Source organism: Canis lupus, chromosome 35 (genome assembly GCF_003254725.2).
Source record: "Canis lupus dingo isolate Sandy chromosome 35, ASM325472v2, whole genome shotgun sequence".
Lineage (NCBI taxonomy): Eukaryota > Metazoa > Chordata > Mammalia > Carnivora > Canidae > Canis > Canis lupus.
The window spans coordinates 22,599,933-22,617,664 of record NC_064277.1 but is presented as its reverse complement, the minus strand read 5'-3'; the positions used below and the strand labels follow the sequence as shown (position 1 = coordinate 22,617,664).

The 17,732-nt window shown below is 38.9% G+C and overlaps 1 protein-coding gene across 3 annotated transcripts in view; it reads right to left on the bottom strand.

The window, feature by feature from the left end:
- Positions 1-17,732, bottom strand: part of MRS2 (magnesium transporter MRS2) — a 35,385-nt gene that overhangs the window by 5,419 nt on the left and 12,234 nt on the right. For 2 of the 3 annotated variants that reach the window (XR_004812308.2, XM_025443166.3), the window contains exons 5-9: positions 13,042-13,215; positions 11,255-11,385; positions 10,692-10,808; positions 8,845-8,997; positions 8,476-8,593 (exon numbers count right to left, since the gene is read on the bottom strand). Coding sequence is in view for 2 of the 3 variants with exons in the window: in XM_025443166.3 (XP_025298951.3) it covers positions 8,476-8,593; positions 8,845-8,997; positions 10,692-10,808; positions 11,255-11,385; positions 13,042-13,215 (693 nt within the window). In the remaining variant the exon portion in view is untranslated. Of the gene's footprint in view, positions 1-6,408; positions 6,451-8,475; positions 8,594-8,844; positions 8,998-10,691; positions 10,809-11,254; positions 11,386-13,041; positions 13,216-17,732 lie in introns of those variants that run through there. The other variant, XM_049105877.1, reaches the window with a different exon arrangement.

Below are 17,732 nucleotides of genomic sequence, written 5' to 3'. Positions count from 1 at the left end.
CGGGTTCCCGGTGCATGGAGCCTGCTTCTCCCTCTGCCTGTGTCTCTGCCTCTCTCTCTCTCTCCCCCTGTGTGACTATCATAAATAAATAAATAAAATAAATAAAAAAAGGGACAATCTAACAAGAAGATATAACAATTGTAAATATTTCTGCACCCAACAAGGGAGCACCCAAATACATAAAGCAGCTAATAACAAACATAAAGGAAGTACAATAGTAATGCAAGAATAGCAGGGGACTTTAACATCGCACTTACATCAATGGACAGATCACCCAAACAGAGAAGCAACAAGGAAACAGTGGCTCTGAATGACACACTGGACCAGATGGATCTAACAGATACATTCAGAGTATTCCGTCCTACAACAGCAGCATACATCCTTTTCAAGTGCACATGGAACATTCTCCAGAAGAGATCACATATCAGGCCACAAAATAGGCCTCAACAAATTAAAAAAGAATTAAGTCATACCATCTATCTTTTCTGATCACAATGCTACAAAACTAAAAGAAAAAACCTGGAACAAACATAAATACATGGCAGTTAAATAACATGCCACTAAACAACAAAAGGGTCAACCAAGAAATCACAGAGGAAATAAAATTACAGGAACACAAAGGAAAATGAAAAACCAATGATCCAAAAATCTTTGGGATGCAGCAACACCAGTCCTAAGAGGAAAGTTCATAGCAATACAGGCCTACTTCAAGAAGCAAGAAAAATCTCAAACAATGTAACCTTATGCCTAAAGGAGCTAGAAAAACAAACAAAACCAAAAAATCAGAAGGAAAGAATATTTGAAATAAAATAAAAACTAAAAAAGTAGAACACATCAGTGAAACCAGGAGCTAGTTATTTGAAAAGATCAACACGACTGATATACCTTTACCAGACTCATCAAAAAGAGAAAAAGAGGGCAGCCTGGTGGTGCAGCGGTTTAGCGCTGCCTGCAGCCCAGGGCGTGAGCCTGGAGACCCTAGATCAAGTCCCACGTCAGGCTCTCTGGGCTCTCTGTATGATGCCTGCTTCTCCCTCTGCCTGGGTCTCTGCCTCTCTCTCGCTCTCTCTGACTGAATAAATAAATAAATCTTAAAAAAAAAACAAAAAAAAAAACAACCTCCCAAATTCATTCTGTGAGGCCAGCATTACCCTGACATCCAAACCAGACAAAGACACTATAAAAAAGAGAACTACAGACCAGAATCTCTGATGAACACAGATGCAAAAACCTCAATAAAATACTAGCAAACAAAATCCAACAATACATTAAAATAATCATTCACCACAATCAAGTGGGATTTATTTCTGGGTTGCCAAGGTGGTTCTGTATATGTAAATCAACCAACATGATATACCATAACAAGAGGAAAGGATAAAAACCTTATGATCATTTCAACAGATGCATAAAAAGCATTCAATAAAATACAATGATTCACTATAAAAAACCCTCCACGAAGTAGGTTTAGAGGGAAAATACCTCAATGTAATAAAGGCTACATATGAAAAACCCACAGCAAACCTCATACTCAAAATACTAAGCTTAAAAAAAAAAAAAAAAAAACTAAGCTTTTCCCCTAAGATCAGGAATAGGACAAGGATGTCCACTTTCATCACTTCTATTCAACACAGTACTGGAAGTACAGCAATTAGACAACAAAAAGAAATAAAGGCATCCAAATTGGCAAGGAAAAAGTAAAATTTTCACTATTTGCAAATGACATGATACTATATATAGAAAACCCTAAAGACTACACCAAAAAACTGCTAGAACTGATAGAAGAATTAGTAAAGTTGCAGGATACAAAATCAATGTACAGAAATCTGTTCTATTTTTATACACCAATGATGAAGCAGAAGAGAAACTAAGAAAACAATCCCATTTACAATTGCACCCCAAATAAGAAGATACTTAGGAATAAACATAACCAAAAAGGTGATAAAGACCCGTACTCTGAAAACTATACTGATGAAAGAAACTGAAGACAACACAAAGAAATGGAAAGACGTTTTATGCTCATGGGTTGGAAGAATACTGTTAAAATGTCTATAACTACCCAAAGCAATCTACAGATTTCATGCAAACCCTATCAAAATACCAACAGCATTATTCAGAATTAGAACAAATAATCCAAAATTTTTATGGAACCACAAAGACCCCAAATAGCCAAAGGAATGTCAAAAAAGAAAAACCAAAGCTGGAAGAATCTCAATTCTGGACTTCAAGTTATATTACAAAGCTGTAATCATCAAGACAGTATGGTACTGATACAAAAACAGACACAAAGATCAATGAAACAGAAGAGAGAATCCAGAAATAAACCCACAATTATATGGTCAGTTGACAAAGGTCATCTTCAACAAAAGAGGAAATAATATCCAACGGGAAAAATACTCTCTTCAGCAAATGGTTTGGGATAACTGAACAGCCTCATCCAAAAGAATGACACTGGACCACTTTCTTACACCATATACAGAAATAAATTCAAAATGGATTAAAGACCTAAATGTGAGACCTGGAATCACAAAAATCCTAGAGAGGAGCACAGGCAGTAACTTCTTTGACACTGGCCATACCAACTTCTTTCAAGATATGTCTCCTGAGGAAGGGAAACAAAAGCAAAACTAAACTATTGGGACTACATCAAAATAAAAAGCTTCTGCACAGCACAGGAAACAATCAGCAAAACTAAAAGGCAGCCTATAGATTGGGAGAGGATATTTGCAAATGATATACTTGATAAAAGAGCTAGTATCCAAAATATATGAAGAACTAAAATAACACCCCAAACCCCAATAATCTAATTAGAAAATAAGACTGGAACAGACATTTCTACAATGAAGATACCCAGATGGCTAACAGGTTCATGAAAAGATGCTCATCATCACCTATCATCAGTGAAATGCAAATCAAAACTATAATTAGGTATCATTTCATACTGATCAAAATGGCTAAAACCAACAGCACAAGAAACAACAGGTATTGTTGAGGATGCGGAGAAAAAGGAACCCTCCTGCACTGTTGGTGGGAACGCAATCTGGTGTGGCCACCGTGGAAAACAGTTCGGAGGTTCCTCAAAAAGGTAAAAATAGAGCAGCCTGGGTGGCTCAGCAGTTTAGCGCTGCCTTCAGCCCAGGGCGTGATCCTGGAGACCCGGGATCGAGTCCCACATCAGGCTCCCTGCATGGAGCCTGCTTCTCCCTTTGTCTGTGTTCTGCCTCTCTTTCTCTGTCTCTCATGAATAAACAAATAAAATATTAAAAAAAAAAAAAAAAAGGTAAAAATAGAACCACCTTATCATCAAGCACTCTTCTGGGTACCTACCCAGAGAATACAAACACAGTAATTCAAAAGGGATATATGCACCCCTGTGTTTATATTTACAGCAGCATTATGTATAATAGCCAAGATGCGGAAACAACCCAAGTGTCCATTGATGAATGAATTAAAAAACGGTGTGTGTGTGTAAATACACAAAATACAACGGAATATTACTCATCCATAAAAAAGAATGAAAATCTTGCCACTTGCCAAGACATGGATGTTAGCCAGGGTATTATGCTAAGTGAAACAGAGAAAGACAAATACCATATGATTTCACTCATAAATGGAATTTTTAAAAAATTTTATTTATTTATTCATGAGAGAAACAGAGAGAGGCAGAGACACAGGCAGAGGGAGAAGCAGGCTCCATGCAGGGAGCCTGATGTGGGACTGGATCCTGGAACTCCAGGATCACACCCTGAGCCAAAGGCAGACGCTCAACTGCTGAGCCACCCAGGTGTCCCGATAAATGGCATTTAAGAAAGAAAACAAGCAAATGGAAAAAAGAGGAGACAAACCAAGAAACATACTCTTAACTACACAGAATATGCCCTAATGGTTACCAGAGGAGAGGTGGATGGGGTGTGGGGGAAATAGGTGGGGAATAAGGAGGACATCAAGTGGTGGATGGAAGTGTTGAATCACTATATTGTAGACCTGAAACTAATAGAACACTGTAATTACTGGAATTAAAATAAAAACTTAAAAAAGAAAATCACCATTTGGTAACTATCACAGTAATATTTGATACAGGCATGAATTAATTTTGGATCAACTGAGGCATGTGAAAACTAGAAGGTGAAAATTTAATGAATAACAGGATTTTTTACACAGTCTCAAAGTATCTTCCTACAAGATGCTTTGTTCCACAGAGAAACAGAGTAACTTTATAGGAGAGAAAGTTGGCAGACAGTACCTTAACCTAATGATCAAAGTTGTTTTCACCAGTGAGAGGAAAGACAAACGTCACATGCCTCCTGATGGGACTCAACAAAAGAACATACGGACATAAGGCATAGGCAGAACCTATTAAAAGGATATGAAGAGGGTAGCCCAGGTGGTCAGCAGTTTAGCGCCGCCTTCGGCCCAGGGCCTGATCCTGGAGACCTGGGATCAGGTCCCGCATTGGGCTCCCTGCATGGAGCCCGTTTCTCCCTCTGCCTGTGTCTCTGCCCCTCCCCCCCCCAGTCTCTCATGAATAAGGTCCACAGACCCTTCAGCACTGTTTCAATGTCAGCTTCCCGATTTTGACATCTGCACTGCGGTTAGGTATAAGAATGTCCATGTTTTTAAGAAGCATATACTGAAATCTTTAGAGGTAAAGGGGCATCACATCTGTTGCTTACTCTCACGTGGTTTTAGGAAAAAAAGGCTGTAGATAAATATAGAAGGAGAGAGGGAATGTGATACAATGTTGGTGTTTAAAGAATTTGCTCCAAGCCTCTATGGCCATTCTTTTGACTATTCTTAGAACAGCCTGAAAATATCTTAAAAAGTAAAAACTGGGACGCCTGGGTAGCATAGTGGTTGAGCATCTGCCTTTGGCTCAGATTATGATCTCGGGATCCTGGGATCCTGAGATCCAGTCCCACATCAGACTCCCCACAGGGAGCCTGCTTCTCCCTCTGCCTATGTCTCTCATTCTATATCTCTCATGAATAAATAAAAATCTAAAAAAAAAAGAAAAAAAAAGTTTTTCCTATCCTAGGCTGACCATTGCCAATACTAACCCTGTCTACAGAGAAGCAGAGACTTTGACATCTGTGGATTTAATAAACATGCCTGAGCTCCTTTTCAGGTAACCTAGACATGTAATTTGTAACTGATGAAACCCTGACTGGAATCTTGTTCTAAGGGAGCCAATCACCCCATACTGAGCACACAGCTGACCACTGACCATGAACCACTTACATCTCATTATAACTGGGTTGCTCTACACCTAGGACTGCATATTCCGCCAGTATCAGAGAGGAATTTCTAAAAGTCCTTTTTAAAAAGAAATACGCATTTAGTGAGAAAATATTTAGGTATAAAATGAAAAAAAAAAAAAGTTAGCCTGTAGAAAGTACATACAAGGGGATTCCTGGGTGGCTCAGTGGTTCTGCGCCTGCCTTTGGCCCGGGGCGTGATCCTGGAGTCCGGGATCGAGTCCTGCGTCGGGCTCCTGGCATGGAGCCTGCTTCTCCCTCTACCTGTGTCTCTGCCCCCGATCCCCCTATCATGAATGAGTAAATAAAATCTTTAAAAAAAAAAAAAAAAGTACATACAAAAATATGATTCCTAACAAAAATGATCTAAGAGAATGACAGGAACTTGTATAAAGGGGTTCTGTAGCCACACGGTACAGAATCTACAAAGGTCTTTAGAAGTTATCTTCGGAGAATTTCCAGGGTTGGTCTACATGGCACAAAATTTTTGGTTACTTCTGAACTTAATAATTTACATTTAGGCTTAACAGCCTCCTAACAGATGCCCAGCACACTTAAAATAAATCCAAACCCTTATTAGGCTCTACAAATTCATCTCCCACTTGTCTGCCCTCTGCCCTTGTTTCCTACCTCTCCTCCTGACTCACTCTCCTACTTCCCCCAGCCTTGCTGCTTCTTGAACAAGCACAGTCCATTCCCATTCACTCCAGTAATTATGTGTGTATTCCCTTGGCTTAGAACACTTTCCCCCCAGACCTTCCCACTTCCTAGTGTCATCTCCTCAGAAAGACATTCCTTAACCACCCTATCTCTAAAATGCTCTTAATCTCACCTCCTGTGAACATTCTCTGTTTTTTCACTGTGCTTTTTCTTCATGGCACTTGCCACCTAACATATTGTAAGTATGTTTGCTCTCTACAATCACATAACCTCCACGAGGGCAGGGACTCACTGCTATTTCCCCAGGGCTGAAAGCAGTGCACAGTATATAGCAGAAACACACACAAAAAACTGTTTATAAGATAAATGAATGCACTGCATTTATTTTTCTTTTACGTATATCATAAAGAGCATTAAAATGACTAACACCGTCAAGATTCTCCTTGGAAGCAGCACACAAGTTGAGATGTGAGAGGTAAGCAGAAGCTATCCAGGCAGAGGAGGTGGGAGCTTAGGGGGCTGTCAGGAGGAAGCATACCTGTGAAGAAATACTGATGCAACACCTATAGCAAGAGCAAGACAGCTGACTTCAGCATGGAGATGTCGGCACACATCTGAATATTTAACACCACTGAATATTTAACAGAAGAGTGACCATCAAGATCAGCTTCTTTTACAGATCACTTTTCAGAAGTGAAGAGTGATCCTAATAAGAGACAACATGGTTCAAGTAGGATGACAGCCAAAGAGACAGAGAACAGATCTTTTAGATTAATGAGGACACAATCGACAGATGAATACATAAAGAAGATGTGGTATGTGTGTGTACACACACACACACACACACACATACACACACACACAATGGAATATTCCTCAGCCAACAAAAAGATATCTTGCCATTTGCAACAACATGGATGGAACTAGAGGGGGTATTATGCTTAGTGAAGTCAGTCAGAGAAAGACAAATACTGTATGATCTCATATGTGGAATTTCAGAAACAAAGCAGGATCATAGGGGAAGGGAGGGAAAAATAAAATAAGACAAAATCAGAGAGGGAGACGAAGCATAAGAGACTTAACTCTAGGAAACAAACTAAGGGTAGCTGGAGGGATGGGGTAACTGGGTGATGGGCATGAAGGAGGGTGCGTGATATGATGAGCACTGGGTATTCTATGCAACTGATGATCATTGACCTCTACCTCTGAAACTAGTAATACACTATGTTAATTAATTTAAATAAAATTAAGGAAAAAGATTAATAAGGACACAGAGCCAGAGTGTGTTGAATACATATTATTTTCTTTTTTTTAAGATTTTATTTATTTATTCATGAGAGACAGAGAGAGAGAGAGAGAGAGAGAGAGGCAGAGACATAGGCAGAGGGAGAAGCAGGCTCCATGCAGGGAGCCCGATGTGGTACTTGATCCCGGGTCTCCAGGATCATACCCTGGGCTGAAGGCAGAGCTAAACCACTGAGCCACCTGGGCTGCCCTTTTTTCTAGAAATTCTATAGTAAAATATTTTCTGAAAAACCAGGCTTTGGTGACATTAAGAACTCTGGCAGCTTATATTATATTAAAGTGAAAAAGCAGCAAAATGTAGAGTGTAAGTCTTGGGCTCAGATCACAACTGTGATTTTATAGCACTGTGCCCCTGAGTAAATCACTTCAGTTTCCTGAGCCTATTTTCTCATCTATAAAGTAGGGATAACACATCCATCTCAGAGCTCTGTTCTCACTGAACCAAATAAAGGAAGTAAACTACCAATGCCTGGCACATGAGAATTAGAAAAAAGAGTTCTTCATTAGCATGGCCTCACAGTGAAATTCTGCTTACCACCACCTCATTGCATGATTCTGCATAAGCACCATCTCATGGTGTGATCCTGCATTATCAGTGCCTTTTGGTGCCATTCTGCCCGAGCATGCCTCAAAGTCCAATCCTGCATCACCACAGCCACACAGTATGATCCTGCAAGACCACTGCTTCACAGTGTAATACTGTCTTGTCAAACTTTCCCACGCATGGCCTCATTTTTTGAGAAATGTGAGTCAACCACAGCTACAGTTCTATTTATGTTACAACAGGGTCTAAAAATACTGCTTGAATTTTGAGTAAATTAGAGTATACATTTTAATTCACTAAGGGTGTATACAGGTTAAAACTCCTTTTAAAATCCATTTTTTAGAAGATTTTATTTTTAAATAATCTCTATTCTCAACATGGGGCTCAGACCCACAATCCCAAGATCAAGAGTTGCATGCTCTACTGACTGAGCCAGCCAGGTGCCTCTTAAAATCCATTTTAAAAAAATGATCTTTGGGATCCCTGGGTGGCTCAGCAGTTTAGCACTTGCCTTAGGCCCAGGGCTTGATCCTGGAGACCTGGGATCAAGTCCCGCGTCAGGCTCCCGGCATGGAGCCTGCTTCTCCCTCTGCCTGTCTCTCTCTCTCTCTCTCTCTATCATGAACAAATAAATAAATCTTAAAAAAAAAAGATTAAAAAAATGATCTTCAAAACAAAAAAATAATCCCTAGATTATTGAAATAATAGTCTCACCTCTTCAAGGGAAGATTCCAAATTCATTCCAAAAGCAACTCCCATTAGTCCAAAGAGAGAAAGAGAGAAGGTTCCCATGGTCAACTGTAGATTCAATCTCATCATCACGTTACGGTGGCTGGAGAGGAGAACATCTACTCAGATCAGAAGGGCCCACTAACTGTACACAACAAATTCACCAAATAATCTATTAAAGACCCCAAAGATTAAATCTACACCTTTAAAAAAGGACATACTTCCATGTTGCATTTACAGGTGATAATGATGGTATAACTCCTTCCAAAATGAGAGTTCCTTCAAAGTTTTTATCACTTTAGAATTATTTTAAAATAATATATTTACTGATTGTTCAATAGAATGCTTTCTTACCTGTCCAGATTGATGAATATAATGCTTTGTGAATCATCAATCAGTACCCTGAGTTCCCGTGTTGCATTGGAAAGATCGTCAGCTAATCGGTAATAGTTTTCCAAGAGCAATTCCATCTCTTCTGCATGGTCAATTCCAGCACTGCTCTTTTCACTTCAATTAAAGAGTTAATATAATTAACATACTCCCAATGCATCATCATACATTTAGTACGAAAAGCTTTCTGAATCTGTTTATAGTATTCAACTACTAATGAAAAAAGTGGCCTGTCTTTTCTATCATTGTGATTGAGGCCAATCAGTGCGTGGCTTTGTCAAGTGATCCTCAACACTAAAAAGAGTAAGTTGAGGGTACAGGCTAGTTGGGTTTACTGTATTCAGTAGCCCCAAGTAAAGGGATTCTCATGCACAGGTGCATGAGTTTACAGTTTACAGTAAAACCCAGATTGGTAAATGCTGGTGAATGAGGGCAAATTGGTGAAAATAAGATAAAATAAAACTAAAAACAAACAAAGAGCATTTCCTTTCCAAGGTAGGAACATAATATCATTTTCATATATGAAAAAAAAATGTACCTGAATGATCTCAAAAGTCACTTTGAGTCCCTTATTCCCACTACCACCCTACCACGGAGAGTAAGTAGTACTCTGTGAAAGACACTTATTATCATAAAGTATATTAGACACAGATTGGCCTAATAGGCAAAGTAAACAAGAGTTACAAGTGTGTTCAAGTTTCTACTACTGGAGGTGCCTGGGTGGCTCACCATTTGAGTGTTGCCTTTGGCTCAGGATGTGATCCCGGAGTTCCAGGATCAAGTCCCAAAGTGGGCTCCCTGCAAGGAGCCTGCTTCTCCCTCTGCCTATGTCTCTGCCTCCCTCTGGGTCTCTTATGAATAAACAGATAAACCTTTAAAAAAAAGTTTCTACTACTATATCTATCAGCTATATAATAGTTTAAATTTTTTAAAAAGATTTTTATTTATTGACTCATGAGAGACACAAAGAGAAGGCAGAGACATAGGCAGAGAGAAGCAGGCTCCTCGCAGGGAGCCCGATGTGGGACTTGATCCCGGAACTCTGGGATCACACCCTGAGCTGAAGGCAGCACTCAACTGCTGAGCCACCCAGATGTCCCTATAATAGTCCTTTAATCTTAATTTTTCCTTATCAGAATAGAATCTAAATAATGAATATCCCAAAATGCTTAAAAAAATATGTACAGATTGTGAAAGCTATATACATTACAATGGTGTCTCCATTAATTTCTAACACTGTCTACAAAGAACAAAAATGAAATATTTTGAATACTTAAAAAATATTTAACTTGAGTTAAATATCGAGTGCACATAAGAGTAAACGACTTCTAATTCCGTAAGAGAGAAAAGTTTTAGAAGATAAGCATTTTTACATTAGACCAAAGTTACAGAATATATGCCAGTGTCTTACCTTCCTTCACTCCCCACCCCTGTCCCCACATGAGTATCCTTCCCTCTCTTCCACTGTGTTCCCTAGGTTAAGTTATTCAGGTAGATGTCGTGACACTGTGGTGGTCAGTTCCTTGAAGATAAAGGTAATGGAGTGTTTATATTCATCACAGTGTTTATATTCATCACAGCCCAGCACAGTGGGTGTATACAGCTGTGTATAAAGTAAACAATATATCCTCATTAAACTGAATTGGAGGCCATACATATGCAGAAATAGTAAAACAACTGGAGATAAAAAGTGCCTGTATTTTCTAGTCTGGAGAAAATATTGCATTCTCCAAGAAAAACCATCTTGAAGAAGACAGAAGACTGATCCTAACCAAACAGGCAACATAGCATGATGACATAATAATACTTACAAGACTTGGGGGTCAGTCCACTTTGTTAGGCAGAGCTCTTCCAGCAAATCTTTTTCATCCAAGATCTCCAAAACAGACTCTTTGAAAATTTTAATATCGGTTTCTAACTCTGACAGACTATAAGAGTAATTGTATAGAAATGATCAATAACAAACTTATAAACATATTTCCCTATAAGAAAAATACCTTTTTAAAATACCTTATCAAGTAAATCCACCTATATGTTCATGGTAAACACTGACTTATAAAAAAATTGTTCATGTGCATAGTAAATATCAAAATCAATTCCCATACCAAAAATAAAGACCCTGATAGAGCATTTCATGCATAATAGCTTTTCAATAAACATTAGTCTATGTGCCCACCGAGGCTACTTTCCTACTTTGAAGGCACAAAGAGAAAGTCATTACCATTAGTAAGACTAATTGGTATTTTTAAAACAGGGAATAATCATATTTATTTTGTATCTGAGTTAATGCTATGCATTAAGCTGTTAGAACAGCTAAAAGAGAAGTCTAAGATGTTTGTGTCTACCTCCCAAGTTGGTGAACATCCAGAGTTACCTCTTGCCATTCTGTAGTAGGATGTGGAGTTTGCTTCTGTCCACAGAAGAATGTCTGGGATCCACTAAGGCTTCCAGTGTCTCAAGGATCAGGGGCTGCAGAATGCTGAGTTTCCCCTGAAGAGAGCTGATCTAGATAACAACATGACCTTTCATAAGAATCAAAACAGTCTTTTTTAGAATATTCAGGATCAGTGGATCCTCTGATGAAACACAGAAGTCTGTAATAACTAAGGCTGGTAATGTTTCAGAACATGGTCATTGCTGGAATGCCTACTTCAGATGATTAAAAAACTGGATCTACCAACCAGGTTAAAAGATAACCTTGCATAATGTTGCCAGGCTTGCATTTGGTTGACAGGGCATTAACTCTCATAAGAGTTTGCCTCACATACATTTATTATGAAAAGAATGCAAGATTGATTAATTAAAATAAAACCTGCCATTCCATGGTTAAAATATATACTTCACATTTGGTAAATAATACCTATGTTCTTTGTAAACAGAATATAGTTCAAAATTTCTATATATAAAAAAACCTCTTCTGAAAACCAAAACATAACTTGGGACTTTAAGAAATAAATCGGCATCAAGTCAAAAGTATACTTATTATTCAAAAAAAAGAAAGTATACTTGTTATTCAAGTAAATTCAGGCATGGTAGACATTCAGCAGGAAAACACTGATACAGCTATACCAGTTGTTAGAATACTGAAATATTTCCATACCTGTTGGTGAATAGCCTAAGAGAATGAAGCAGTGATTAATCAAATCATGGCATCAATTCCAATATGTACTGTTTGTCTCAGCATGAGCCCAAGAGCTTATTCAGCCTATGCAGACTGTCACTGACCACTGGTTGCATCTTCTCTTCTTTCCCTCCCCTGCATTTTTCCCTTTAGTAACTGTGCTCCAAGTAGTCCCCATCTACTTGGCTGGTACTAGCGGGTGCTCCTGCTTCATGAAACCGAGTGAACCGAATGAAGCCAATTCCTACTCCCTCGGTACAGCAGGGCAGACAGAAGAGAAGGGTCCCAGGTTCACTCCATCCTCACCCACTTTACCGGCTTTGCCCACTCTGGTCAGTATGCTCCTAGAACTAACTGTTGTATTCAGGTGGTTCCTGCACAGTACTATCCTGACTACTAGGGAGAAGAAAGATAATGACCAATTTGCGGGGGCCAGGATGACAGTGACCACTGTCATTCAGGGCCTGACAGGGTCCTCAGATACCTAGTAATTATCAACACAATGAGGGAATCACAAGAATTATACACAGTTCCTATGTCCAAGTAGGTCTCAAACAGTGGCATCATCTAGCTGTCTCAAAGGATTATATACACATATTAAAGAGTAATGTGGAAAGTATTAGAATGACTTGAGCTATAATGTTTATGTGTGTGCAGTTGTACAATATGCAATTTAGTTACAGAATAAGATGGAATACATTTGAAACTTTCTTGATATGTTCTATCATATTTAGGAAGTATTCTGAATTATCACTCCTAAAATACTTACCAAAATTGTACAAAGGACAGCCAATTTAAAACATGCTTAACTGAACATTATGGCTCTCAAAGAGACTCTATAAACTCTACCTAGAGATCTCAGATCTATTTGATTAGACCATAGAGCTTATGCATGTACATTCTCCACACAGGACCTTTAGAGATGTTTTTGTTTGGAGGTAGGGTGTGGTTAGGGAAGGTGCCATTGATACCAACTTATCTTCCTTCTCAGGAGCATTTTAAAACAACAAATTCAAGAAGCTAAATAAAAATAGGCTTACCCAGTATTGTAGGAGTGCTTCAATAGCCCTGAACTCAAAAGGTAAAGGGTATGTGACAAGTTGTCCTTCTCCAGCCAACTGTGAAGGGAGTTCCCGGAACAGCCACTGCTCTAAATTTAAATTACGATAATCTAGTATCAGAAGACACTCTGGAGTTATCACAGCTTTCAAATACTGTAAGAAATTAAAAAAAAAATTATATATACATACACACATACACATGCACATGCAAGTTGTGGAGCTATAGGAAAATAATATTTATAAAATAGAGTTTAATACGGTTTTAATTTTGGGTTAAGCCTCAACTAAATCCTAATTAAAAAAAATTGTATATATACATACACAATATATACTTTTTTAAAGAAACGAAGTCTAAAATATATGTACTTCTAATGCACTCTCAACAGAACTAGAATAAAACTACATATTAAGAATTCCAGGGTAATCAGGAGACCAACAGGGAACAATAAAAAAAACAAGGTAAGGTTTTCTTAGTTACATATTTGGTAGACTTTTGGAAAAGACTGTTTAGTCATGATTACTTTGGCTGAAATGGGAAAGCTGTCTTTTTAAAATGTCACCAAAACATATTAAGCTAACTTCAAACTATAAAGCTAAAACACAGCCTCAGTGCTCTAATTTAGAACACCAAGAAATTAAAAATTTATTCTGAAGACTGACGTCTTTTTTTTTTTAAAGAGTTCTTTTTTTTTTTTTAATTTTTATTTATTTATGATAGTCACAGAGAGAGAGAGAGAGAGGCAGAGACATAGGCAGAGGGAGAAGCAGGCTCCATGCACCGGGAGCCCGATGTGGGATTCGATCCCGGGTCTCCAGGATCACGCCCTGGGCCAAAGGCAGGCGCCAAACCGCTGCACCACCCAGGGATCCCAAGACTGACGTCCTTTAAGTTAGGAAAGTAGCTTGTGGCCACTGTATTAGTGATATAAATATTAGAGATTTTTCACATTTTCCCCCAACATATTATGAAGACTTTTATACAGAAAAATTGAAAAACTATGCAATGAATACCTATATATATATCATTTAGATTGTACAATTAACATTCTGCTAAATTTACATTATCAGACACTTCTCTCTTCATGAGAGATAATTTTTGTAAAAATGATCAGGGGCAAGAAAAAATTATTTTAATTCCAGTACACTTAACAGTATTCTATCAACTTTGGTGTACAACACAGTGGTTCAGCAATTCTATACATTACTCCGTGCTCATCGTGATAAGTATACTCTTCATTCCTTTCACCTGTTTCCCCCATCCCCCACCCACCTCCCCTTTAGTGAACACCTGTTTGTTCTCTAGAGTTAAGAATCTTGTTCTTGGGATCTCTGGGTGGCGCAGCGGTTTGGCGCCTGCCTTTGGCCCAGGGCGCGATCCTGGAGACCCGGGATCGAATCCCACGTCGGGCTCCCGGTGCATGGAGCCTGCTTCTCCCTCTGCCTGTGTCTCTGCCTCTCTCTCTCTCTCTCTCTCTCTGTGACTATCATAAATAAATAAAAATTAAAAAAAAAAAGAATCTTGTTCTTATTGTCTGTTTCTTAAATTCCACATAAGTGAAAAATCATACGGTATTTGTCTTTCTGATTTATTTCACTTAGTATTATACTTTCTAGCTCTGTCCATGTTGTTGCAAATGGCAAGATTTCATGTATTTTTTTTACGGCTAATATTCATTCCATTGTGTGTGTGTATACAGCACACTTTAACGACTCATCTATTGGTGAACACCTGGGTTGCTTCTATAATTTAGCTATTGTAAAAAAAAAATGCTGTAATAAACAGAGGGCTGCATAGATCTTTTCAAATTAGTGTTTACATTCTCTTTGGGTAAATATTCAGTAGTGTGATTACTGGACCATAGGATAGTTCTATTTTTAATTTTTTTTAAAGATTTTATTTCTTTATTAATGAGAGACATAGAGAGAGAGGCAGAGACACGGGCAGAGGGAGAAGCAGGCTCCATGCAGGGAGCCCGATGTGGGACTCGATACTGGGTCTCCAGGATCACACCCCGGGCCGAAGGCTGCGCCAAACCGCTGAGCCACCGGGGCTGCCCTATTTTTAATTTTTTAAACATTTTTTTTTAATTTTTATTTATTTATGATAGTCACAGAGAGAGAGAGAGAGAGAGAGAGAGGCAGAGACACAGGCAGAGGGAGAAGCAGGCTCCATGCACCGGGAGCCTGATGTGGGATTCGATCCTGGGTCTCCAGGATCGCGCCCTGGGCCAAAGGCAGGCGCCAAACCGCTGCGCCACCCAGGGATCCCCTATTTTTAATTTTTTGAGGAACCTCCATACTGTTCTCCACAGCAGCTGCACTGTTTACAGTCCCATCAACAGTGCACTAAGGTTCCTTTTTCTCCACATCCTCACCAACACCTGTTGTTTCCTGTGTTACTGGTTTTACCATTTTGATCAATGTGAGGTGATACCTCATTGTAGTTCTGATTTGCATTTCCCTGATGACAGGTGATGATGAGCATCTTTTCATGTGTCTGTTGGTCATCTAGATGTCTTCTTTAGAGAAATGTCCATGTCTTCTGCTTATTTTGTAATTGGATTTGGGGTTTTTTTTGGCATTGAGCTGTGTTAAGTTCTTTATATATTTTGGAGACTCTTTATGGGATATGTCATTTGCACATATCTTCTCCCATTCTGTAGGTTGTCTTCTAGTTTTGTTTTGTTTTTTCCTGTACAGAATCTTTTCATTTTGATGTAGTCCCAATACTTTATTTTGCTTTTGTTTCCCTTGTCTCAGGGGACATACCTAGGAAAATGTTGCTACAGCCTGTGTCAGACACATTACTGCCTCTGCGGTCTTCTAGGATGCTTATGGTTCCAGATCTCACATTTAGGTCCTTAATCCATTTTAAGATTCTATTTATTTATTTATTTTTTAAAGATTTATTTATTCATGAGACACACAAAGAGAGGCAGAGACACAGGCAGAGGGAGAAGGAGACTCCTCGCAGTAAGTCCGATGCAGGACTCAATCCCGGATCCCAGTATTACTCTCTAAGCTGAAAGCAGACATTCAACCACTGAGCCACCCAGGCGTCCTGTTTTTTTTTTTTTTAAGATTTTATTTATTCATTCATGAGAGACACAGAGAGAGAGGCAGAGATCATAGACTTGATCCCAGGACCGTGGAATCACAACCTGAGCCAAAGGCAGACATTCAACCCTTGAGCCACCTAGGCATCCCTTAAGCTTACTTTTGTGTATGGTATAAGAAGGTGGTCCAGTTTCATTCTTTTGGATGAGGCTAAATGGTTTTCCATAGCCGTTTGTTGCAGAAACTGCCATTTTTCCCCACTGCATATTCTTGCCTCCTTGTTGAAGATTAATTGACCATATAATCATGGGTGTTTCTGGGTTTTCTATTCTATTCCTGATCTATGTGTCTACTTTTGTACCAATTCTATACTGTTGTGATTACTGTAGCTATGTAATATATCTTGATATCTGGGAATGTGAGGCCTCCAGCTTTTCTTTTTAAAGACTGCTTTAACTATTTGGGGTCTTTTGTGGTTCCACAGAAATTTTAGGATTATTTGTTCTACTTCTGTGAAAAATGCTGACCCTCTCTACCTGACTTTACACCAAATCTCACCACCCCACGTGCTGGTGGAACAGGCTCAGTCACACTTGCCTCAGTCCAAGCACAGCACCACCCCTCGCCCCTCAGAAGACCAGCCCAAACCCCTGCTTATACCCACATCTCCTGATTCAGGAGTTTTGCAAGGCCTGGGTTCCCATAGGAGTAGCAACAGTTCTCATTTCACAAGATGACCAGAGCTCACCTAGTTAAAATGTGCCACATTTAGACCAGGGACCAAATGTTGTCCACAACAGACAAAGAAAGCCTCTACAGACAACTGGCCTGAAGGATAAAGTGGCCAGGACACAACAGCAGAGCTCTCCCAGCACATATTGGAGATACTCCCAGAAGTGCCAGGCCCTGGAACATGGGGACACTATGCTACAGGGAACTACAGAACCTTTTTTTTTTTTATAAGGCCATTATTTTAAAGAATAGGAGACACAGCTGACTTTCCTAACACACAGAAATAGGCACAGAGACTTAGACAAAATGAGAAGACAGAGGAATTTATCCTAAATGAAAGGACAAGGACACAGCCAGAGATCTTAGCAAAACAGATATAGATAACATGCCTGATGGAGAATTTAAAACAATGATCAGAAGGATACTCACTGAACTTGAGAAGAGTAGAGAACATCAATGAGATCCTTAATGAGATGAGGAATAATAAAGAGATAAAGGGATCAATAAATGAAATGAGAAACATTTCACTTGACAGAATAAATAGCAGACTAGAAGAAGCAAATGAATTACTGACCTAGAAGACACAGTAATATAATCAAGCTGAATAAAAGAGAGGAAAAAGAATTATGCAATAGAAGAGACTTAGGAACTCAGTGAATCCATCAAACTTAATAATATTCATATTGTAGAAGTCCCAGGAGAGAGGGAAAAGGGGGTAGACAATTTAGTTGAAGAAATAATAGCTGAAAACTTCCCTAATTCGGGAAGGAAACAGATATTCAGATTCAGGAGGCACAGAGAATTCCAAACAAAATCAACAAAGGCATATCCACACCACTGTAATTAAAATGACAAAATACAGTGATAAAAAGTATAAAATG